At 39.9% G+C, this 24578-nt stretch overlaps 2 protein-coding genes across 3 annotated transcripts in view; one reads left to right on the forward strand and one right to left on the reverse strand.

Annotated features, from left to right (window-relative positions):
* The window catches only part of CENPP (centromere protein P), a 149153-nt gene extending 141886 nt beyond the window's left edge, over positions 1-7267 (forward strand). Inside the window, exons 7-10 of one of the 2 annotated variants that reach the window (XM_065642451.1) lie at positions 603-682; positions 2403-2494; positions 2796-2939; positions 7244-7267. In XM_065642451.1, the coding sequence (XP_065498523.1) occupies positions 603-682; positions 2403-2494; positions 2796-2917 (294 nt within the window). In that variant the 3' untranslated portion in view covers positions 2918-2939; positions 7244-7267. Of the gene's footprint in view, positions 1-602; positions 683-2402; positions 2495-2795; positions 3151-7243 lie in introns of those variants that run through there. The other variant, XM_065642450.1, reaches the window with a different exon arrangement.
* IPPK (inositol-pentakisphosphate 2-kinase) overlaps positions 3113-24578 on the reverse strand; it is a 33225-nt gene continuing 11759 nt past the window's right edge. Inside the window, exons 2-13 of the mRNA XM_065642446.1 lie at positions 22000-22047; positions 16684-16779; positions 15865-15931; positions 13156-13277; positions 12667-12756; positions 11999-12057; positions 11514-11586; positions 10242-10521; positions 8970-9120; positions 7528-7630; positions 6958-7037; positions 3113-6047 (exon numbers count right to left, since the gene is read on the reverse strand). Of these exons, the coding sequence (XP_065498518.1) occupies positions 5822-6047; positions 6958-7037; positions 7528-7630; positions 8970-9120; positions 10242-10521; positions 11514-11586; positions 11999-12057; positions 12667-12756; positions 13156-13277; positions 15865-15931; positions 16684-16779; positions 22000-22047 (1395 nt within the window). The 3' untranslated portion in view covers positions 3113-5821. The remainder of the gene's footprint in view (positions 6048-6957; positions 7038-7527; positions 7631-8969; positions 9121-10241; positions 10522-11513; positions 11587-11998; positions 12058-12666; positions 12757-13155; positions 13278-15864; positions 15932-16683; positions 16780-21999; positions 22048-24578) is intronic.

Here is a 24578-nt window from a genome sequence, read left to right on the forward strand (position 1 = left end):
TAGCTCTAATTCCCAGTAATGTGGAATTTAATAGTAGTCAGGAGCTTTGTGTGTTTCATCATGTTTCCATTGTCCCATTATATTGTGATAATAGCGGTTGTTTTGGTATCTTGTTGTTTTTATGCTTTCAAAGCACTGTATGGAACTGGGTGATGTGCTTTCTCAAAAGGAATATCAAAACACAGTGTACTAGTAAGGTTATTTAAATTAAGGGGGGGGTGACATGGTGATGTATTATAATATGCTATTAAATCAAATTAACAGAGCTTAGTTAAAAATATTCTTTCAAGGTTTTCTAGATCTTGCACAAGGATCTCTAACAAGTGTGTGATACTGTTTTCTCCTCTGAGGTGACCCAATTTATTATAAGTATCTCTTGATACCACATGAATGATACTAAAAAACCAAAACAAAAACTCAAACCATCAAAACTTTTTTTTTTTTAAAGGTCAGAATTTTAAACGATTCATATTGTTACTCTTAACTATAACAAATGGAAGCTAGAAGTGACAGCATATTAAAATCCACTGCAACTGGCAAGAAACCGCCTTGTCTGCACTTTCTGACCTAATTTGTATCCTTTTGAACCTGTTTATTCACAGGCCAAGTATCCAGACATTGTGGCCCTTCCGGAAGGACTGCAGGGAGATCATATAATCCTGAGGAACCCCAAAGTGTCCGGGTAAGCCAATAAATACATTTATTGCTTTATGCAGATAAAGGATTGTGAAAGGCATATTGACAACTTACACGTAATCAGTCTGCTTGAACATTGTCAGTCTTTGCTTTGTAACGCCTCTAAACACAGAGATCACATGATCTATGTTACATTTTTGGGCTATAGGAACACACATTAGGAACACTAGGAGGAGAAAGAATTTAAAACAAAAAAAAGTATATGTCCAAGTCCTGTCTGTCAGGCCAGGCCGGCGTGGCCGTCCCTCCCCGACAGCTCACGGTCGCACAGCACTGCTGCTCTCTGCTCTTCTTTCCATTCAAGAGCACCAAGAAAACTGCAGTTACCATGTTACTGAAAGCAACTGTAGCTGAATTTTTCCATTGTTTTAGAAGAAAATCAGGTGAAGGAGGAGATAATTGCACTGCCATTTATTGTTATTGCTCTATCACACATGCTGGGAGTTGTTTGGGTCCGTGCTAGACATGTTCTGGCAGGTTTGGGCTTTTAAATAGAGAAAAAAATTCCTTGAAGTAGCATGTAAGACGATGTAATTATCAATGTCAGGAATTCTGTAAGAGCCAGGAAAAGTAACTATTTTGTGAAAGGATCAGATCGTTCCCTTCTCCTATGACATCTTCACTATAACATGCTTTAATTTATATGGAAATAACTAGAAATAAAGCATAGCTCCCTCTGTCATATTTGGAACTACCAAAAATACCATAATAGATAGTGCTGTCTCAGTTTAGCCAAATCTGCCGTTTAAAACTAAATGCTTTAGCTCTGGGCTGCTGAAATGACTTCTTGTTAAACCATCACAGGAAATAAGCGACTTTATTTTGTAGTTTTCTCTTTATATTGACAAGTGTCAAGTTCCATTACGTATTCCCTCTCACCCATGATCATATAATACAAAAATTTAAAAATCATTTCAGTGGGTTGATAGAAAACACGCATATTAATTTGTTTGCAAAATCCCAGAACAAGCTGTGCACAAATTCTCAAAGGATTTTTAACAGTGAAGTGGCAAAAGGCTGACAAATCATTTGTAAAGGAAAATGTTTAGTCTAGTTGGTCAAACACCACTGAGAAAGGGAACGTCCTCCTGGCAGTGAAGTGTTGCTGTGCCCAGCAGCTTTGGATGAACTAATGATGGTTATTTAAAAAAAAAAACCAAAAGCAAGCAAATGCAGCACTCTAGGCCATGGATATATTTATCCCTGTGTGTTATTCTAAAAAAGGGCATGAACAATATTGGGGTGGACCTTATTCCAAACCCAAAACATCACTACTGAAACAGTTTTCCTCTGCATCTGGCACAACACCTGACCCCAGGTGCAGACATTGCATAAGGGGCCAGGAGGAAGGGAAAAATCAATCTCTCATTTTCTTTTTCATCTTTTTCTCACTGCTCCAAAAAACTTACCATTCATGAGAGACAAATACAAGAACCAGAGGAAAAAATCCTCGAGGTTGAAAATTTGAACATAGCTGGAAATGAAGCAATAACCTTTCCTTGCCAGTAGATAAGCAGTTTTCCTTGGTTCAAAACATGAGTATTTCTAATTTTCAAATACAGGGATGGGCAATATGCATTACCCGAGGTGAATTCTGTTCAAGACCATAATGAGTGTGAACCTCCTGAATACTGTACTTTCTGCTTTGAAGAAACCTTAAAGACAATTGCCCTGTTAACACTCACCTGTCTGTGCACATGAAACAGGTTTGAATTAATGATTGTTTGGAAGATACATCTGGATGAGGAAGGGAGAACTACGCCTGTTCTGGACCTGCTGACCAAAGTACCGGAGCAAGGTAACATCATTCACTCCAGAGCCTGTTTCTGAGCTTTCAAGTACAATGCCTGTCCTGCATTTTTGGCAACTTTAGGTAAAATGGAAATCCATGTTGCAGAACCCAACCAGGCAAACAAATCCCAATTTAGCAAGCGGCTTAGCGTCACCTCCTGTATAACTGAAAAGGGTTTACAAAACTTGTATCCTTTTCTTCTCGACAGCAGGTAACCTCTTTTATCCAGAAGTGCAGTGCTGACAGCTACATTCAGGGACAGTGCAGCTCTTTGAAAATAATGTTCGTTGTTACATTTTTCTTGCAGTCTTGGAGCAGAACAGGGCAACTATTGAAAACGCACCCGCCTGCTTCCGCAGCATGCTGCTGCTGTTTGGGGTCGAGACAGCCATCGAGAACCTGATCAAAGCGCTTGACTTGGAAAAATGAATACCAGCATTACTTACAACAGGTAGCAATTTCAAAAGTAGTTTTAATTAAGATATTGTGTTACACAGTCTATAATTTTATTGAATATAAACATTAAGTTATTTTCCATTTAGAAACCATACTCATAAAACATGCTATCTGTACAATTATGGCACGTTATATATAAATTGTCATGACATGAAAATAAATACAGCCATTTAAATACAAAAATGCCAAATAAAATAGTTACATGTACAGAGTGATTTCATTATAAATTTATATTTCTGAATCATTAATGTACCAGAGTGGTTTATCTTCTTAACATTTTCTAGATACCTGGAAAGTGTTAAAAGATCATGCACTGTCAAAATCAAGTCCATAAAAATCCATTTCATTTCACAGCTCTGTAAAAGTACAGTGATTTTTAAAATGACAAGAGAACAGTAAGAGACTCCTAGAACAAAGAGTTAAATAGCTTTCTCATTAAATTAGGGTGGAAGTAGACAAAGATTTGAAAGACATACTATGCTAAAAAAAGTAACTGTATGAAGTAACTTTTTTCCACAATGTATTGCGTAGAGACAGCATTAAACTAAACAAGAAAGGACCGTTACACTTCTGTAAAGAGAGATGGATGAGTTAATTTCTGTCACTGCAGGGCTCCGTTTGGATTTCCTGCTTCTAGGGGGAATTCTAGTAGGTAACATGTTACGGAAGCATCACATTTCATACATTCATCCCTGAAGAAACAAATCAGATTAGACAGATGTCCTGTCATCTTCCCTCACTTCCATCAGACGTATCATTAGCTCATTTGTGAACTCCGCATTTTTCTGGAGAGTTCCTGCTCTGCACAAGCTGACACAACCAAACCACCTGACCTAAATCAAATGCAGAAGGTCGTGAGTCCCGTCCTTCTCAGGAGGGAGCAACACTCATTGTTCCTGGAGTCAAAGGGCCTCAAAGGCCAACTGTGGACTCCCAAGTAACACTGAGAGGCTTCCTTGTCTGGCCCACAGCTGCTCTAGCCCTGTGAGCCGTACAACTACCTGCTCCTTTGTAAGTTATGACCACGTACTTTATACCAATAGTGAAATAGGTGAAGTCAAGAATTAAAGCGTGTTTATAAAACTGTAATTTTAATAATACACTATTTGATCACTGAAATAGTCTCCTACTGTTCTGGTAGGTCACAAAATACCTGTCAGAATCTACAGCTGAGCAATGCCACAGATCAAGGTTTGATGAACAGCAGCTCTATAAAAAAATATCTTGTTAGACATAAGGCAGATTAATTTCAAGTTTGGAATCCAATAGACAGGCAAAATTCATTGCTGCTCTATCCACTGACATGTTACTGGTCTAGCTAGTTTTGTGTAACCTTTACTTCATCTCTAGCTCCTTGCACGAAAATGAAACTGTTTGATGAAGCACATACACTTCTATTTGCATATCAAATGTGTGTAAAGTTACAACAAAAACCTGAAAACTTTCCAGCTGTTAGTAGTCCTTCCCTTCTCCCCTTGTCTAACAGCTGGAGGATTTCTGGATTTAAAAATAGCTTTTTTTTCCCCCAGGCTTTCTTGGGAAAGAAGGGGTTGTTACCACTGTCAGCTACCAGCTTATTGCACTGTTGCAGTATCACATTTCAGAGAGCAGCGCCAGCCCTGTCCCAGAAGGCTCGTGTCACCTGGCAGCGGAACACAAGGGATCGCTGACACAGGTCGCTGCCCACAGCAAAGCTCGAGTGCTGTGTGAGTGGTGCTGCTCTGCACATCGTATTTCTTCTTGAGTTGTGCCAATACACAGGGTTTTCTGGGTTTGCTTTTTGAATTTCAGGTAAAATGGAACAACTCAAACATTACATTGAGATCCCAACATAAATATATTTAAATGTTAACCTACACTATTTTGAAAAACTTTACCAGGAAGCACACACTGTGTCCAGGTAACAGCATCTCTCTGCACATTTGAGGGCGTGATGCCCCTGCAGCTTCAGAAAATCAGATACTGTCACCCTTTTTCAGTGTCACTTAGAATGAGCCTGAAAGCAGCTAGTCGTGCTATACAGTATGTGGGATATCAGTGAAGTAATGCCAATGTCTGACACACTCTGAAAGACGTGAATTAATCTGTAAAACTCAGAATATATTATCCTTATAGCTCAATTTAAATTAGGTAAGAGAGCGCTATGGTTTCACCTTCAATAGCAGCATATAATGTGTAGGAAATAAAAGACCAGTAGGTCAGATGAGTTAGGCCCAGCTATCACATCAAGACGCTTACCTTTAACTCTGTTCACTTAGTTTCAGAAGCTTTAGGTAGATAACAGGTGATCACAGAGCTTCTGGAGGCAGCCTGATGTTCTTAATAACATGCATTAGCACTTAAAAGTGTTCTGCAGTACCGTGGTAGTTCCATAGATCAGTAACGCTTGAGTAGCCAGATCGGTTGTATTTTCAGTGGACTTAATGCTAAAGTTTTACATTAGGTTTTGTCAGAGCAGTCCCTCTTCTGAGGAGGTACAAGTGAGACTCAAAGCACAAGCTCCAAGGCAATTCTCATTAGTAATCAGGCTTTCTATGTTAATGCAATACTTCAGGAAACCTTTAATTCTGTGCTCTTTCAATTCTAAGGAAGTAGACTTTTAGTATTAATTTCATCTGTCCTCTAGTTCCAGGGTATGGCACATTAACTGTTCTGTCATATTAAATACATTCATTAAGGTTATATAGCAAATGTGTGGTTTAGTGCTATTCCGTGTCTTTGAAAAGGCATACCAATTAGAAATCATTTCTTAAAGCAAAAACATTCACAGCTGAAAAATGCACTGAACACAATAGAAAAAAAAAAACCACCATAATTGTATTCCATTAATCTTCCACTTTCTAATGTGTTCAAATAGAAATAACCTTAAGGAAATAGTTACACTTTATGGAGAACTAATGTGCAGTCTTCATTCTCCTTGAAGAGACTGGACATAACGGGGTCATCTTTGGCCTGTACATTCTTCAGATAATAGTTCACTATCTTGCCATCGAGTTTGTACTGGTGAGGAATGCTGTCATAGGGCTTCAGATCGAGGTCCAGGACAGAAACAGAAAAGGTGAATCTGCATTTGGACGTTAGTACCACAGGTCTTTGCTCAGAGCTGGAAAATAGAAGCACGTTGCACGTCTGAGTCACTGATACTAACATTTTGCATTTCTGTATCCCAAGTCTCTCTGCAAAAATGATTCTAATGTTTATCTTAGAACTTCCATGGGAGACTAAGAAAGTAAACTTCTGCTAAGGTAGCATTTAGGAAACTATAGTTCCAGCTTAACCAGTATTAAAGTGAATTTGCTGGCACCTCTTCCACTTATTTTCCTTTCAGCTTCCACACAGCTTACCTCAAAATATTACTCTCAGTTACCGTGTCTTTGTATTTAGTAAGTGGAATCTCTTTCTACGCGGCATGCGTACAAAGCAACAGCCTTAATAACTCACAGCAGCAGAAACAACCACTGCAACTCTGACTCGGGTTCAAGGTAATACCAATTTAGTACCAGAATGAGTGTCCAAGCACACTGAAGGATGGAGGACTTGTTAACAGTAAGTAAACTACTCCACAAGTTATCTCCCTCACGAACACTTCAATCAAGAACTGCAGGACAAATGCAGAAAACAATACTCTCTAAAAATAACAAGGCTTTGGTAAAACAAACTCCCCCACGTAAGAGCAGACTATAATATTGCAGCAAAACCTCCTCCCTTACAGTGAAAGATGTACCTAGTTAAAACCATTATTATCTCCTATGAACAGTCAATTTACATTTCAAAAAAGAAGTAAATACAAAAGCTTAACCCTTTTTTATCAACTTAAACTCTTCAGAAACAGAGCTCTGTCCTAAATATCTTAAATCAGAACTCCACTTTATTAATATGCTCACAGCCAAATATTTGGACACACCCTCAAAAAAACCACCACTTTTAAAAATTTACTTGAACTGACTGAACTGTGCAAACGCATCTTCAGTTTCTAAATGAGCAGGAGCTGTCCACCGGCAGCTCTGTCTTACCATTCATCTTGCAGGCAGGGCGACAGGGCGATCATGATGGAGCAGTCTTTAGCAGTCATTGCTATTCTGTACTGCTGCACCTATGCAACACCAAAACAACAAGAATTTTCTATTATATTTGTATTTGCTCTAGTAAAGCACACTGTTCTTTCTAAAAGGCATTAGTGTACCCAATGTATTAGTATGTTCATATTTTAAGAGCCGGAAATTATCTCTGTAACAGATGGTTCGCAGGAGCGAGGGGTTTTACAGCATCCTATGTAAGAATCATGTTTCTTTCCTACAGATATTTTTCTTGAAGGCCAAAACACCACCAGTTCATGCAAATGCTTCCTCCGCCTAAAAGGAAATAACCAGCTTTATTTTTCTGTCAAGAACTGGTGCTAAACATGTTTGGTTTTAATTGCTTCTCCTATCAAGATACAACCTGGCACAATTAAGAACTTTAACCGCACAGCGCCTGACGAGCCAGCAGTGATGCTCACACGCTGTCCATCTGCTTCCCTTAGACAGGCGTTTGTTAAAACTGACAGGCTAAATAAGTGTCAACAACACGCGCAGGAAAAGTACCTTTGTTAATGCAAATGCCACTGTCCCATCATCTTCAGTGGAAAGATCTAGCAGCTTCTCATAAAACGCTTCATTGTAAGGTCCATCTATCTGTAACGTACTTCTAAATAATTTTTAAAAGAAGATTTACAGACAGCCAAGATGATTTACTGATTTTCAGCGAAATCTTTCTTCAGCAGCCCACATACTCAGAAAAAAACAATAACACCGATAAACATGGCAACAAGTTAATACTCAGAGATCTAACGCCAGGAACAGTCCCTATTATTCTCGTATCACTTAAGATATGCTGTTTAACGTTTGGTATTTGTTCTGGTTTTTAATTAATAATTCTTAATTCACTGCCACCTGCATCTCACTAAGAGAACAGTATTTTTTGCAAAGATGGGTAAGTTTCAAGATTTGTAACAGTTTGCAGGAGCTCCCAGAAGCCTTTCTGAAAATATTTGGGGTATTCTCTTATCTCACAAGGCCCTGCTCTGTCTCCAGCTTCATAAAGTGTGCAAGGGGACTGCTTTATTTGGCCTCCTTCCTTCCCAAGTTAAATATCTGAACCCCTGAAAGTGGGGTTTGCAGCACACAAACACCACACAGATGCAATAATACATTTTCAAATAATTTAAAGTAAGCCACACTGCAAGTGATTTAAGCAGAGCTTCAGGCCAACCCTTCAGCTCCAGTGATCCAGGGAGCAGCCACGTCCCACCAGCGAGGCCAGAGTGCCCTCGTGTGAGCGCCGGCAGCATCACGGGCAAGTCACAGCCCCACAAGGTAAGACACAGCCAAGCCAAGGCTTTTTAGAGCAATTGTTATTATTACAACTAATCAGCTTTATATGAGAACAAATGCAGCAGCCCCGTATTTCTTAACCAGGCAAGAAATACCGGAAGATAGACTCTTGTGCCTTATATGGTTTGATCACTTGCGATGCAGGTTACTACCTGGGCGTTTGGAGCTGCTCTCACCCACAACAAGAGCAGGCTGCAGAACAGCAGATGCGGGACTGTTGCCCACTCACACCTGCAGGCACACACCGGATTCCTGCTGAATGCCAAATTTGGGGCTTTATAGGGCAGATTGTGCTTAGGCCACTATAGACCAGAGAACAACCATAAAAACATCATTATTACTGCAGACATAGTCTGAGCTCTGCAGGTGCTGCAGGCAGGAGAAACTGACCATCCATTTTACTGAATCTTTTCTCAAATATACAACCTCCACTACTAAGGAACTGGGCACTTTCTTACCCTGTTGTCAACTTCCCATACTTATTACTTAAAAAATCAGGTCAAAGTGATTGACATCAAAGCTTTTAACCATAAAGCTCATCTTATCTGGCATTTCAAGTTAGAAATCCAGCATACGCAGTAACGTTATATACAACATAACAGAGCCAATCTTGTCCGCATAGGTATCAGAACTGAAAAGCCACCAGGTCCTACCTCTCTTCAGGAAAGTCCTCCAGGTACTGTTCAACTCTGCTGTACAGTGGATAGAGTCCTTCGATATCCAGCATGTCAAGCATCTGTGCCTGAAGGGCTTTATATAGGAGACAACCCCTCGGTAAGCCAGAGCTTTCCAATTTATGTTTACCTGGAAGAAAATGTATTTTCAGGCAAGGCAGACGTGAGCACTGGTTTTGCTCCGTTTTGCCCTTTTTCACAAGCTTGTTCACAAAGCAAATCCAAATACTCTACGTGAGGGTGGGGGACGGGGAACCCCAAACCAAAACACTTCAGTTTCCAAACACTAATGCTCCAGGTGCAGGTACTTACCTGCACATTTAAACAGCACGTATGTGACTGCAAAATAAAACACTTGGTATATACAACTCTACAAATTGCTCAAAAAAAACCCCACCACCCACAACCCAAACCCCACACACTTCCATTGCAATCTACTTGTTTGAGTCTACAAGAGAAATTTTTCACGAGTTTGAAGGCACCATAAATTCACTTTCAACAGCATGAACTCTTGGCAAAAGTAATTTTGCATTTCAGATATTGGGCCTTTTTAATACAGTATAAACGGATTTGTATTTGCCATCATTCCTGTAAGACAGCTCTTTCTCCACACAATACAACAAAACTAATCAGCTGTGAAAAACATTTTCCTCAAAAGCACAGTAAGAAACACGCTGTTTGTAGCATTAGGATGACTAGCAGCATCGTGAATAATCAGAGCTTTACAAAACTTATGCACTGAGGAATTAACATGATTTACAGTTCTCCAGCTCTCACTTCCCACTTCTTTCCCTCCAGTGTCCAAACCTTTCTCTCTAGAGTGGAGCAGGAGAAAAGACAAGGAGCTGCCCCTGGCCGGTGAGGGTGGACAGGAGGAGCAGGGAGTCAAGAAACAGGTGCCAAGTAACAAAACAAGCAGACTTGATCACATACAACACAAAAATTCCCCACTCATTTGAAATACCTATGATGGTTATCAGCTCAAACTGGTATTTTCTTCCATTTTTCCTCTACCACATGCTGAATTTATTTTTATCCCTGTCACTAGGTACAAGGCTGAAAGTGCTGACTACAAGGTCATATTAAAAACAGTTTACTAGCAGTTACGCAGCTCAGAACTCATTTTTGAAATGTCACTAAAATTCCACTGTTTCCATTCTCACATTGCTATTGAACAGCAAATAAGAGACAAAGATTTGGATTGTTATGTGATAGTTAACTATTGACAGCATTCAAGAAATTCTCTCTTACCATTTCTTACTAGCTCCTTATTAAAAGCACTTGCTTCACAGTAGCTTCTTCCTTGTGAAATGGGAACTGTCTTCATATCACCTGCCCTGCAGGCATCAGTACTACTTAGTAGCGTCATAGTTATAACATGGATTAGTTCTTTAATAATTGTCCTTGTACAGTGTGGGCCACTGACCAACCCGTTGGAAGGGAAAAAGAAAGGTTTTAGCTGATGAGCAAGTTCGTTCCAGTCAGAGACACAGTCCTGGTCATCTTTACAGCCATAAATTAGTTCCCCGTTCTGCAAATGAGAAAAAAAGATGATTTAGGCATTTCATGAAATCCCGTTATTCATACTTACTTAGTCAAAGTATCAGATTTAATGTTTTAAGACACATAGCACAGAAAAGTGTCTTAGTTTAACGGCCTACATACAAATACACGCGTTCCCAATCTCTTACAAATGTGCCCTCTTAATTTTAATCAGATACCACAAGGAATAACAACCTTTGAATTAGGACCAAAAAGCCCATTTAAATCAAGTGCTACTTTCCCAATTTAATCAACTATAAGAAATAAGAATAATAAAAATGAACGAATACTTGGCACATTTTCCTATCACTTCTTTCTGAATAATGTTAATAGTGAAAAAGCACCATGTGAAATAACCACCTTTTAAAAGCCAAATTGGAAAATGCAGAGCTATAAAAAAGAGACAGAAAAGGTGTGGCAGTTACCTGTATGGATAGAAAACATAGGATGGTTCATACAAGTTTAAGTAATTCAAACAGTTGGTTTAATACTGGAAATAAATTGTAAAGCATCTTATTTCCTATAATTAATTGGAAAATCTGCATAAGCCATCAGTTTCTGCTTTACATTTTTCCTACATTAATGCCATAGAAAAGGTAACTTTGTACTTCCTCAGCAAGATGTGCACGAATGCTGTAAAATAATTTTTAAAAATATTTGCAGCAATATGCAAAGTTCTCTGTCTTCTTCCTCCTGAAGAAGCTCATAACATTTAAAAACTTTGGTCACCTTTAAAAGTCCTTTTCTAGTAGTTGTTCCTTGGTGATTCTTTCAGACTAATTAGTTTGGCGAAATCATTACTTACCTGTCCTAATTTGAAATCTAACTAAGAATTTTCCCATTTTCTACTTTCAGTGGGGCCCCCATAGTGATGGTGCTGATTAGGCAGGTTTGAAATGGGATTCTGACTGTTCAGATGCTGAAGTCAAATTGTTTAAGAGCCAAGGCAAAAAAAGGAAGCAGAGAAATCTCATTGTTTACCTTAAATATTTTCAAGTTGTTCTGTGCCTCCTGTAATAAACTCTTCAAAGCAAAGTGCATTCTCTGTTTATTTCTAGGGAAAAAAAAATACAACATTCTGTGATTTGGGGTTTTTTTTTCACAGCCTTTAGATGTTCACACCCATGCCTGGAAGACGCTACGGAATCAGAACTGGGCACCTGAAGCAAACACACCCACAAAGCTGTTCCTCGTGCTGAAGTCACTGCAAAGACAAAGTGACTATTTGCAATTAGAATTCAAATCTGAGGAAACAGCTCTTCGGTTTCATGTTACGTAGCAAAAGGCACTGGTACATTAAAAAGCAACTCTGATTCCTGAAATGGGTGTAAAAAGGAACATAGCACCAGAAATACTGACTGTAAAAGTCAGACAAGCAGACACTGATTATCAAAGTAATCTGAGAAAGAAAGCTGCAATGTGGATTTTTTGGTAAAAACATAGAATCAAGTCACATACTTCCTTACCCTGAGAAGAGATCCAAGGGGCAATATTTACTTGGTCGCTTCCATTTTCCGTTCGCTACCTGTTGAAAACCCACACCACTGCTGTTAATCACTCTGGAATAACTACTCTCCGTTATTTTAATAGCTGGGTGTGTGGCACTAACATCCTGTCTTCAGAAGTCCTACGACATTTAAAACCCTTTGAACGTACAATTCACAACTACTCGAGGTCTTCCTCGTCATATTCAGCGCTCAAGTCACTCAAATTGCTCTCACAAATGGAAAGCATGGAGAAAGGTCACAGTGAATTGCAGTAAGGCACCGTTTCAGACACGTAATGGACATTAGTCAAATGAGTTCCGCATGTGTTACACGCTGTTTTAAGTTATGGAATGCCACCATGCGTTTGGTGAGCTGCCCTTGAAAGGAAATTTGACATCGGAGTTTACCCAATCAACAGCATTAACAGTCCTCAAAGACTAATCGTGTGTTTGTTTGCTTCCAGCTCCCACAGAACTTGTTCCATCTCTCACTAAACACTCACACCCAGCAACTCAGATGTGTATCCACCTACTATCTTTAATCACATCAGAGATTTAAGCAAGTTTCAACAGGAAAGCAAGACTGGAATAGCAAATAAAGCACAGTACAGTCAGAGGAAAGCAGTATGACTGGAAAAAAAAAATTACCTTTAGATGCTGATGCATACAGTAACGACACACCTTGTGCTTTATCTCTTGTGAAACATGGCTGGAAAAAGGAATGAAGCCACACTTTGGCTAAAACAAACAAACAAGATTATAAATGTATTTTTTTTAATATAAGAGCACACAATATGCAAATCTTTCCAGTTAAACGAAACTTAAAAAAAAAGCCAACATTCAGCATTTGAAAGTTTAATATATGTCACCATGTACTATTCCTAATTATTTCAGAGAATAGAAATAAAGACACACAAAACTGCAGTGGACAATAAAAAAGCCTGGTAATACCTGGGAATTTCCCAAGTTTTGAAAGATCAGGAATTGGAAGTGGGAGGGGACAATTCATCCAATGGGTCACAGTGAAAGTTGTGAGCTCTGCTTTACCCACTGCTGCACTCCTCGGAAACTGCCCTGCCCAGTACATACTTAAAAATGCAAATAAAACCCCCAGGAGGATCTTCTGCCGCTCAGTACCTTAATCTCTATGCAGAGGATTGGCCGGTGTTCCACGAAACGATAGGTCTGCAGCCGGGTCAGATTAGGAAGGCACATTGCATAACCACTGAGAGTGTCCATATCTTTATCACAGCGAGACTCTGGGAAGAACAAAAAACAAAAATGAGGTGTGTGGATGTTTATCTTACGCTGTAGTTATCTTGTTCACCAGGTGGGGGAGTGGGAACAAAGTTAGAAAGACCAGACACAGTTCAGCAGGCTTTAGCCAATTAAGCACTGGCATAAATTTGCCCTCCTCATTATCAACCTGTTTTCAGTTTCCTCAAAACTGTCCCAGGCACAGAGACACCTCAAGAGCTGCTGTTCCCAGCTCCTCCCAAGAAGGTATCAGTGAGAGGCCTGGAAGGGCGAGGGAGCAGGTAGAGACTGACTGCTGCGTTCAAAGATGTGATCTCGTGGTTGTTCAGTGAAACTGCACAAGTACCATCCCTCAGCCAAGAGGAATCTGTGAAAACTGCCAGGAACATCATAATCTGTTCAGAAGTTCAGGAGAAAGTGTAGATGTAAACAGAACCTGCAAGTGGCTTCGCTCAACTCCGTAAGCGGTCTGTGAGCAGTGTGTAAGTGGTCTGTAAGTAATCTCTTCCTAGCCATGCCAGTGTTTATGGCAAAGTAATAAATAGGTGAAAAGGAAGACAGAAGGAAAAGTTTGTTTCCCCCTCCCTCACAAACTCACAACTTCGAACAAGAATTTCCTCTGCTAAAACCACCCTGTTAAAAACAGCATTTAATACAGTCCAGATTAACAAACCTGAGAAGAAACAAAGTAGGAAAAAAAAAACTGTTTCAGACTAAGATTAAGAGCCATTATGTAGATGAAGCATTTAAATACCTTCCCTGCATACACATCCTTTGGGACAGAGAAGGCTCTGCAGGATTTTAATTCAAATTTAACAAGAACATACACTCCCAGATTTTCAGGTATCTGTGTTATTAAAGAGACATACACAGTACATATCTTCTGTTATAGTTTCCATTGCTAAGAAAAATGTCCATTCTGGAAAATATATTTAAATTTAAAAAAAAAAATCTCAGAAACAGAAGGTTCATTAGGCATCAGCCTGTAATTACATGCTGTACTTCACCAGGATGAGCGAGAAGAAACCTCCTTTCTTCAAGAAAATTCTGGGGTTTGTTTTCTTTTTCTAAACTCCAGCAAAAGCACATCCATGTTCAGCTGAAAGCCACTTGCCACACCAGACAAACCCAGAAATCTGAAGTATTAGAGAAGTTGCTTTCTAAGTTAGAAAGGCTTATGTGAAAGGTAATATTAAAAGAAATTCTTTCCTCGAGATTTAGAAAAAAAATCCCTGTTAAAAATGAACAGTGAGATTTACTGTTCTAAAGCAAGAAACACCACTTGGGCAGCTCCTTGCAACCACATTTCTTCCTCTAAAGAAATCCCCAGGAGCTGCAGACACACAACATTTAAGAAAAACTAAATTCTATCATTCACTTCTACCAGAATATCATCGATTCTGGAGCTTTTATTAGACGCTATTTACTTTCCTTGCTGGTTTCTGGCACTGTGGGACTGTTTCTCAAAAAGGTGAGGACAAGTCAGCAATAGAGAGTGTCCTGTGCTCAATGTATGTAAATTAATTCAATTTTTCCTGGATCAAAGGCATTCAAAATACTGGCTAAAATACTTCAATTTAATACCACTTTTTTTTTTCCAATGAACTTTGCCAAAACAGAAGTTTCTGGCCATTCTCAAGAACCGTTTGAGAACATGCAATAAACACACCAGGAGGGACATCTTCTCTTTGCCCACTTTAGAGCTTACACCTCTCTGTACTTTTAGCCATACATGAAGAACAGTGCACCCGAGTACTGCTGACTAAGAATGATGACACCAAATTCTGTAGCACTTCACTCTACACTGAACGCATCAGACGTTGCCAAACCTCAAGTCTGGTTTCAAAAGGTTTCACAAGGCCGGCGCACCCTGACCTCGCATATTTGTCCCCTTCGGTACCTCCGTCCGTCCCAGGGGACCAGAAAAGCAAACGTGCGCTTCACCAAGAACAGGGACCCAGCACCATGTGAGTCGGGAGAAATCAGGTACAGCCCCAGGTCCCTGAGATGCTCATTCAACGTGAGAGGCAGCACAGCCCGAACACCACAACCCCCCACGCTGAGACTCGCCAGCTGTCAGGACAGAGACGTGAAAAGCCAGAATGTTAAGTCACTCGCTGCCTGAACGTTGTGACTCGTACAGCATGAGATGCTTTGTCCCAAGTGAAATACTAACATTGAAAACAAGACAATTTAGTGGGGAGTTTCTGACACTACCTTCCTTCCAAAGTTCTGCTGCACAGTCCAGGAGACACTGATGGAATCAAAACAATTATTTCAGGCCACATTTCCACCTCCCTCACTGAACTTTGTAAAAGACTTCACAGCAAGGTAAACACTCGCCCAAGAATTAACACACACAGGCTCACAGAAGATCCCTCTCCACAGTTTGATCAAACAAATATCAGGTGCAACTTTTAGTTCTAGAACACACCCATTTTTCCAGAACAAATTTTCAGTGTGTCATTGTCTTAATATTTAAAGAAGTTTCCTGGTATTCTGAGCTATGACACTTTTTTACTTTACAATAAAGCACAATGTTTTACAGCTTGCGGAAGGCCCCCTCGTTATGCTGTCCCTGGCACTTACCTGGCCTCTCTGGCTGAATTTTTAAACAGAGCTGTCTGACGAAGTCTAAAGGCAGTTGAATAATTTCCTATTAAAAAAAAGAAAACATATTTCAACATAAAAATTAATATACAGTTGAGGGGGGTCTTAAAATGGAATACCAAAGTGCAAAGGATGCTAACAACAGTATACTAAACTATACAATCAGCAGCTTCTCCCTCTGATAAACCGTCTATATGAAGACCTGTACCTGCGATCACGTGCAAAACTTCACTACGGAAACCAGAAACTAATTTAAATGAATGCACAAGAAAGAGTATTTTCAGTGCAAGTTTAATGTGCATGAAGGAACTTGCATCACTTTGTCCTTTTCACAAATGGAAGAGTCCCATTTCATCCCGTCCCACATCCCACCCTCCCAAGGCAGAACCGTTTAACTCGGATTGCAGGAGAAGGTGGAACTTTCCACTCAGATACGTGAAGTTCGGTGAACTACATCTGGCTGCCAGCACAGCAAGGAAAAGGGAGACCTCTGACTGCACAGAAACCTGGACAATTGACACAAACCAGGTTTCTCCCCTGGTTTTACAGTCAGTCTCAAAATCTCCCCCACACCTCTCACCTTATGCAGGGCAAAGAAATGACTCAAACCACAAAGTACAATCCAATCACCTCATCAGCACACAGCAGGATCTTTGTTCTGATCCAAATGCTTCCTGTGTATCTTACTTCGGAATATCTACAAACCCTATTAATTCCTTTTACTGACATTCAGTGTTCCCCAACACACTTCAGTGTTTACAGTGCATAAGCCATTTACGATAAGAATAAAACATTTACCCCATGGTGAACGTAGTTCTCCCCAAAGAACTGCTTCATGACATGTTTTCCAAAGTCTACAATGTTTTGCAGGTGATGTAGTATTTCCTCTGAAGTCTGGAAGACAGAAACGTGGTAATTTAACTATGAAATAATGACGATAAATAATACTCAAGAATACATACACATGCCAGTCAGTGACTTAGCAAAGTAGCTCAACTGCTCTACTGAGTTTGGTAGGTCAGTGCATGTTGGAATTAAACAGACACATGAAATGTGCTACATCTGTTTCTGCACTGCTGAGGCTGGGATAGCCAGGAAAATCGTCACGAGAGATGGTTCTTAAGTTCCAGCGGGAAAAGGACAGAGAAAATGAAAAAGGTGGAAGAGAGGGAGATTACTCAAGATCTACTCTGTCTTTGACCATTATTCTTCAAATAGTTCCAAAAACTGCAATAGTCAAAAGAGACACACAGCATGCCTTCTTACCAATGGGTGATGTGCAGGAAAGGCTTTGAGTGTTAGAAAATACATCACCTGGAGATTTGGAAGAGAATGGCCAGAAAGAGTGAGCCACATGACAAACTTCTGCATGAACAGGTACAGAATTTGCCCAATCCGACCCCAAACTATGAAAAACCTTACCATAATGTCATCTTCCGTAAATTTTATATTACATGTCTACAAGGAAACACAAAAGTTCTACAAGACAGAAATACCAAGCTAGATAGAAATGAAGCTGAACGAGCACTGGGAGCAGGACAGCGATGTTAGCGCAGCCTGACAGAGTTCTGCTTGCTGAAGAGGCAGCAGAGCAGCTTTACAACATCATCTGGTTCCCAGCACTCCAGTACTCTGGGTCTCTGTGCTGTATTTTATTGTTACTACAATCTCCAAGTCCTGTGTCCTTTTGTAACACAAAGCTTTTCTGGAACAGCTACTTTGCCTACCACTGCACACTATAAAGTGCTGAACCATATAGATTTACTCTTGGGATTAAGTAACAGTGGAGGAAGAGAAAATGCAACACTCATGTCCAAGTTAGAAAATTGGAGAAGAAAAACAACATAAGCAGGAGAAAAAAGTCTAAAGAAAGGAGGAAAGACCACACCCAACACAAATTAAACATGTTTATAGGTAAAAGGAGAATGTCACTAACCAAGCACTCTTACTAACTTTGTTTTATAATACCATCGTAATAGGTAGATTTTTTTCCACCCGTAAGGGTTTGTTACGCAACAAACTTACACAAGTTGTGTAGACTAAGCAAGATTAGTTTGTTCCTGTAGCACAGGCCTGCTAAGACCAGGTACCAAGTTTAATATTCATCCTCTAGCAAGATGCATTTTCCAGATAGAGGCAGTAATACACAATGCTGCAATGTGCAACAATGATTTACAGAAAGAAAAGTCACTCCAGTAACATAGGTTACTACACTCTTCAGTAACACACCGTGCTACACACCATTATTCAGCATGCAGAGCACTAACCAAAAACACCCAATTCCTTTGGAGCAAGCAGGAAAAACAATTTTTCCAAAGCACTTAGACAGCATTTCCATGTCTCTATAAAGGCCAGGACAGCACTTATTCTTTAACATGCTTGGCGTATGGTACACGGAGTCATTTCTCAGAACAGCTCTCCCTGAATCCTTTTAAGGGAGCCAAAAGAAGCTCAGAGTCTCTTCACAACAGGCCATCTTCTGCTGCTTCAGTCTCTGAACAAAACACACACTATAATGCCTGAATAGCTTTCTCAATTGCAGTCATTTGTCTGAAGAAGTGTATTTAAGAAAAAATAATTAATAGGCAAAAAGATGCGTGAGCAGGCCACCCACATGGGTATGCAAAAGGGCATTTTACAGCAGTTTTGGTCAATCTGCACTTCCCAGGAAGGCCAGTGCCCCTGTCACGGGCACTGAACACCCCGCGGTCCAGCAGCGAGGACCAGCCCGAGCTCCGTCACCCCTCCAGCCCAGGGGACAGGAGCCCACGGCGAGGGAGTGGGGGAACCCCGCTCTGCACCCCCTGAGCAGGCTCCAAACACACTGCACCCACCTGCCCTTGTGCTTCAGTTGTCCTGGGATGGGGAAGGAGAAGTTGCTTTGCAGAGGGAAAACCCCCCAGCAATTTAGCGTCTATAATTATAGTATCTTCCTCACTTGACAAGGTGGGAACTGGCAGTTCTGAGCACATACTATGGCAAAAACTTCAATTTATATACAGATTTCTGTCCTTTTAATGACAGCATAAACCTTTAAATTACACAAATTCTGAATGGTGAGAAGGAATGTTGCATCATCACATACAGCAACAAAAATCGCAGCTAATTCCCACTTATGGATTATTCTGACCTTGTTTGCTGATGTACACAGTACCCACAGGCTTTTTTTTTTTTTAACACACATATGTACATACACACACACATATTGGGAAATGGGCATTTCAGAAAATCAGGACATTCTGTGCTACTACTACAAGGAAACACTCACCAGTTCAGAAGATCAACACAACTTTAAAATTACAAATCAAGTTTATGACACCTGCTCACCTCCTTTTAAGAGCAAGTATATTTGATATACTCTAAACAAGAAACAAAAAGCAGCTAACAGGGTACTGGAGCATCACCTTTCAACATTAAAAAACACTAAGACAAAAAGCTTTTGAAGCCCCATCATTACTGCCAGCTCATTCAGCAAAACACTAAAATTCATCAAATAGGTTCTACACAATAAAAAGGCAAAAAAATCATTCATACAGAAGATTTATATATTAAATAGGCAACATGCAATTAAAATCATTCTACAAGTCCTGACGCTTGACTTTCTACTCCAGAAATGCGAGCCACAGACTGACATTATCAAGTATTTTTCAATAAAAACACTGAATTGTAACAAGATTACAATTTGCAATAATACCACCTCATTTAACCACTAGATTATCTAGTTCCAAATTCATAATCAAATGCTATAAATGCAAAGCAGTGTCCAGACTTCCTTTTCCAAAGGAAAACAGAAGAGACTGAGACGCATTTGTCCACATCTGAATTTCAGTATGCATGTTACTAGAAAATATTTTGCTTCAACTGGTTCTTTTAGAGTTGTTTACACCGGATGAGCTACAATGTCATGCACAGGAATGTAACACTTTACATCCTAACTCATCTTGCACTGGTCAAGAATAGAGATTACACCTAAAAACATTCTTTTCCTCCAGCTGTAACGTTGCCACGTCCAAGTTTGTCCCAAAACTCTGATTCTCCAAGACTTGTTTACGGATCTGAAGATAAAATACTGTCTTCCATTCTGCTCCAAGAAAACCTGATCCTTAAAAATCAATCACCAGAATAATTAAATATATTCAAATTACATAATCTTCTATTTAGAGAGCAAAGCCAAAAGGAGTTGTGTATCACGAAGTCCACACAATCACAGCACAAGGCAAACGCAGAAATGCTGGAGCTGGTGCTGTTTAAAGCTCAGCCGCTGTCTGCACCCACAAACAGCCGTCTTGCTGCTACAGTGGTAAGAAGAGAAGTGTGTCTGTCTGGGGCAACTCTTAATGGAAGTTTGGGTAACAGCTTTTAAAAAACAAACACTTAGTGTTTCGTCAGCTACAGCCCGCAGAAATGCCTACTGCCATTGGTCTCTGTGCTTGGTCGGATTCTGAGCAATTTTACTAATCTGATTACGCAGGGAAGAAAAACATTCAAGAACCTGAGCAGCATTCAAATAGTAGCAGAACACCAGACCCAGGAGATTTTTTGCTTGTGTTTCGCTGTCCCAATCCAAAAACTTATGTGCATGCCAAAGCAGTCAACTGGAGTGTTATCAGCTGCAACGTTGTGCTGGGTAACCGTGAAAAGTCACTTCCTGGCTTCCTTTGAGACTTCATCATACTTTGTCAATTTTTAAAAATAATTACTATGCAACAATCTCCTTGGACTTAAAAAAAAAAAAAGGGCAAAAGTAGCTACTCAGTGTTTTGTTTTCTTGAACAAAAAGGCAGTAGACTTAAACTTGTGGTCTAATTCTCCCCTGCTATATTAAAAAGAGAGATAGGCACCGTTCTTCTTTCTTCCAGTCCCCTGGGTTCTTCACTGTTCTCATAAAAACTCTAAACATCGTTATCTTGGACTACTACAGAAGCACAGGAAACATTTTTGAAATCCTGCCACTATAAGCAGATCAAAAACTTACTTGAATCACACTTTAGTTTTACCAGACTTCCTTTTCAAGTACAATTGTAGCAGAAAGGCCATCAAATAACTTGTACATACACTGTGTTCATGGGTTTTATCTTCCTCTGCTTTCCTCTGATCTACTTCAGAAACTTCTGTCCCTTGTTAAACTGGGGACATTTCATCATGAATTTCATGTTAATCTTCCTGATCCCAAGCAAAACTCCCTTCCTACACATTTACTTTACATCCATCCTTTTTTCTTTTTTCTTAAAATTAAGCCTTTCCCCCAGCTCTCAGTGTAGCCGTAATGCTTTTCATATTTCCTTCTGATCAGACCCTTACAAAGCTGCTGCTCAGAAGCTTCTGTAACCCAAGCCACTCCCGCTCTCTCAGGTAAAACATCCCAACAGCCACGCACCAGGTTGAGGAAATGACAGAATTTGAACCTCCTGCCTCTTGTGTTCTTTTTTTCCCCTTGTAGCACTGTGTTGACACCGCACTTTTACCCTCCACCTTTGATTCTTGATCATTTTTTCTCTCTGTTAAAGCAAATGTAAGGTAACTCGCTTCAGTTCTTTCTTGAGCACAAAAACCTCCTGCCACAGTCCTGGAAACTGGTAAACTGTGTCCCACTGTGTTCTTTTTGCAACAGACACTAAAATCACTCTCTGACAAAGGCTATTCTGTAAATATTTCATGCCTTTCTCCAAATTCAATGCTTTTTAGCTACTGAATAGGTAGTCAACAGCAGACCTTCCCCATGACCCCAGTCCTGTGCTGCTGCTCTTCTGTCCCTGGCAGCAGCTGGTACAACTGTCATTTCTTCCTCAGCATCACCACATTCCATACATCGATATGCAACGTTAACACCTTCCTGGATGCCACAGCCACTCTTTCAGACAGCCGCACCTTCTACACATCACAGTCTGACAGTCTGTCCCGCGCAAAGGTCTGGGTATTGGCAGCCACATCACCTTAGTTACATAAGGAGACCTCGAATTTCCTCTTGGTGCCAGAACGCCTGAAACAGGCACATTTCGCAACATCCCCTTATTCTTAGTCCTATCACAATTCTTTCATGGGTTTCCTGTTTCTCTTCAGACTGGTTATTAGCTTACCTGGAGGCTTTTATTAACAGCACATGTTGAATCTTACCTTATTCTGGTTTGGGGGGAACTTCAAAAACCGCAGCACCACGCAGCGCTGAGGAAAGATAGGAAAGAATACAGTTTCATTAGCATTTAAGTACATCATAATTTCTGAACAGCACAATTGTCTGATTCCCCAATCTACCGCATCTGAGAAATTAAGGAAGAAGAAAAAAAAAAAAGGCAAAATAGGCACTATAGATGGATCTCACTCACCTTGAAATCAAATACATCAATGTCTGTTCCCAGATTTGCCATCACTTAAACAAGGCAGCCACTCTGCACTGCCAGTCACCAAGTGTAACAGGGGAAATAATCCCCTAACTTATAGCACTGCTCTGAAAATCTGGTAAAACACAGTATCAAACAAATAAACCGAAAAAACACCCTAACATTTTTGCACCAAAGGTCTTTGGGGGAAAAAAAATGCAAGACCTGCTTAGATATCATCAGCTTACAGCATCAGCACAGCATTACAAAATATTAAGGAGACAGCAGTTAACAGCAGTAGCTACACAGCTCTACTTATACACACTATAAACTGCTACTCATAAACTTCCAAAACATAAACACATCACACAAGGACAAATATTTTATCAAACCAAAATAAACAAAACCACACTAATTTTTGCCATTTTTACAATTTCTATCTGATTTTTTAGCAATTCAAAAACCTTCATATTTTCAAAGTACGCAAATTCTAAAAACATCCCTAGCCTTTATTTTTATGAGTTCAGATAAAAATAATTCATAGATGTCCTAAGTAAATTAAGCCTTTGTCCTTAAGCCTATTAAGAGAGTGTCTTCCATCACAGAAGTCACCTGAAGTATCTTTCAACAAAATTTTGCTGAAATTAACCGTTACACTTGGTAGATAGACTTTTTATATTAAAATCAAATTTTGACATGGTCTTAAGGAACCTGCAGCCTTACTAGACAAGGCAACACATCGCTCTGACTCAGATTAGTCAGTGTTAATATCTGATCCTCAAGACATTTACTCCCACTGATATACTTCAGCCTGTCCACATAAGAGGTGGATATAAACAGCTGGACACCGGAGCAGGTAGAGGCAAAGGGCTGTTTTCAGGCGTTACCTCTTAGTGTCTCCATGTGCACCTTTGCTAGACACACCAAGGACTACACTCCATTTAAAGCACTACCAAAAAAGTATTAATGCTCAGGTTCCCTGACAAGGATAATGTAGACAAAATGTCATAGTTACACTTCAGGTTGATGGAATCTAAGCTTTTTCTCTATGATGTGACTTGCCATTAAAAAACCTCCCATAGCACGACAGCACCAGATAAATTCTGCATTTCAGGGCTGAAAGCTGTCTCTGGACAGCACTGAGTGGGAGAGCCCTGCAATTATCTTTATTACTAACAGGCAGGGAAAGAGCAGGAAGAGCAAAGCAAAACAGAAGACAATGTGTAACCCCAAATACTAACAAACCAAGATGCGGATTCAGACATGGCCAGTGAAACCTAGGAACAGCCCCTTCAATATCTAAAATGTCTCAAGCCAGTGCAATCTCATAGCTCACCTACATCTGGAAAACACTCTCAGGTAAAAGGATAATTTGCTGAATTTTGATTCAACTTGTCCTGCAAGATCTAAACAGCATGAGTGTTACAGTAACATATTAGATCAATTGAACGTTCATTATAATCACTTGGATTTGACAAGATTGCTGGGTGCTCTTCTCCCATTACACATGGATAACAGAGCTCAGGTCTGACGAGCCTGTATGCCCTGGTTACGCAGTATGTTATTTTCACAGTGTTTCAACTCTTTGGATCCCCCAGTTTAAACATTCATAAACAAGTGGATCAGCAATGGAGTGACCTGATCATCACTTCTAATCAATCCATCACTTCAATTCTGTAGTATTTCAAGGGTGGTTTAGATATTTACCTATTAATCAGTTCCCAGCCAACAAGCTTCCAACCACCACTCTTGAAAATCCAATTGCTCTCACAAGACTCACTAAAATATTTGTTCATTACCAGGCCAATCCTGAAGAGGCATGCTAGGATAAAATGACCAAAACTATTTATGGCAGAAGAACACCCTGCTTTTCTAAAGATGTCAAACAAAACTTTCAGTCACAGATGCACTTCAGCCAGCCAGCCTGCACTGTGCCTTCACAAAGCTATTAGATGATCTGAGTAAAAAATAAACCAAACCACTTTCTTCTTGAGGGGGGAAGTTTTCAGCTAGATCCATCCCTTTGTGCAATTGAACACACTTGCACAAATACACTGCCACAGTACAAAGGTCAACCCATCAGATATCAAACATGCCAACTGCTTCAGAATTATTACCCCTGAAAATATCGATCCATGTTTTCTATGCTATTGCATTACCGATTCACTTGACTGATTCTTTACTTGGAAATACTGTGGGTGGTTGTTGCTATGAGGTTTTTTGTCAGTTATCTTAAATGCCTTAGATTTGTTTATATTTACAGATTGAACATCAAAGATGTAACATGCTTATCTGCATGCAAAATAATGGCCCAAATCCAGAAGAGAACAGATTTCTAAAGAGGTTGTCACTACTCCTTAGCACTTTGGGAATCAG

The sequence above is a fragment of the Caloenas nicobarica genome, chromosome 11 (genome assembly GCF_036013445.1).
Source record: "Caloenas nicobarica isolate bCalNic1 chromosome 11, bCalNic1.hap1, whole genome shotgun sequence".
NCBI classification, from domain to species: Eukaryota; Metazoa; Chordata; class Aves; order Columbiformes; family Columbidae; genus Caloenas; species Caloenas nicobarica.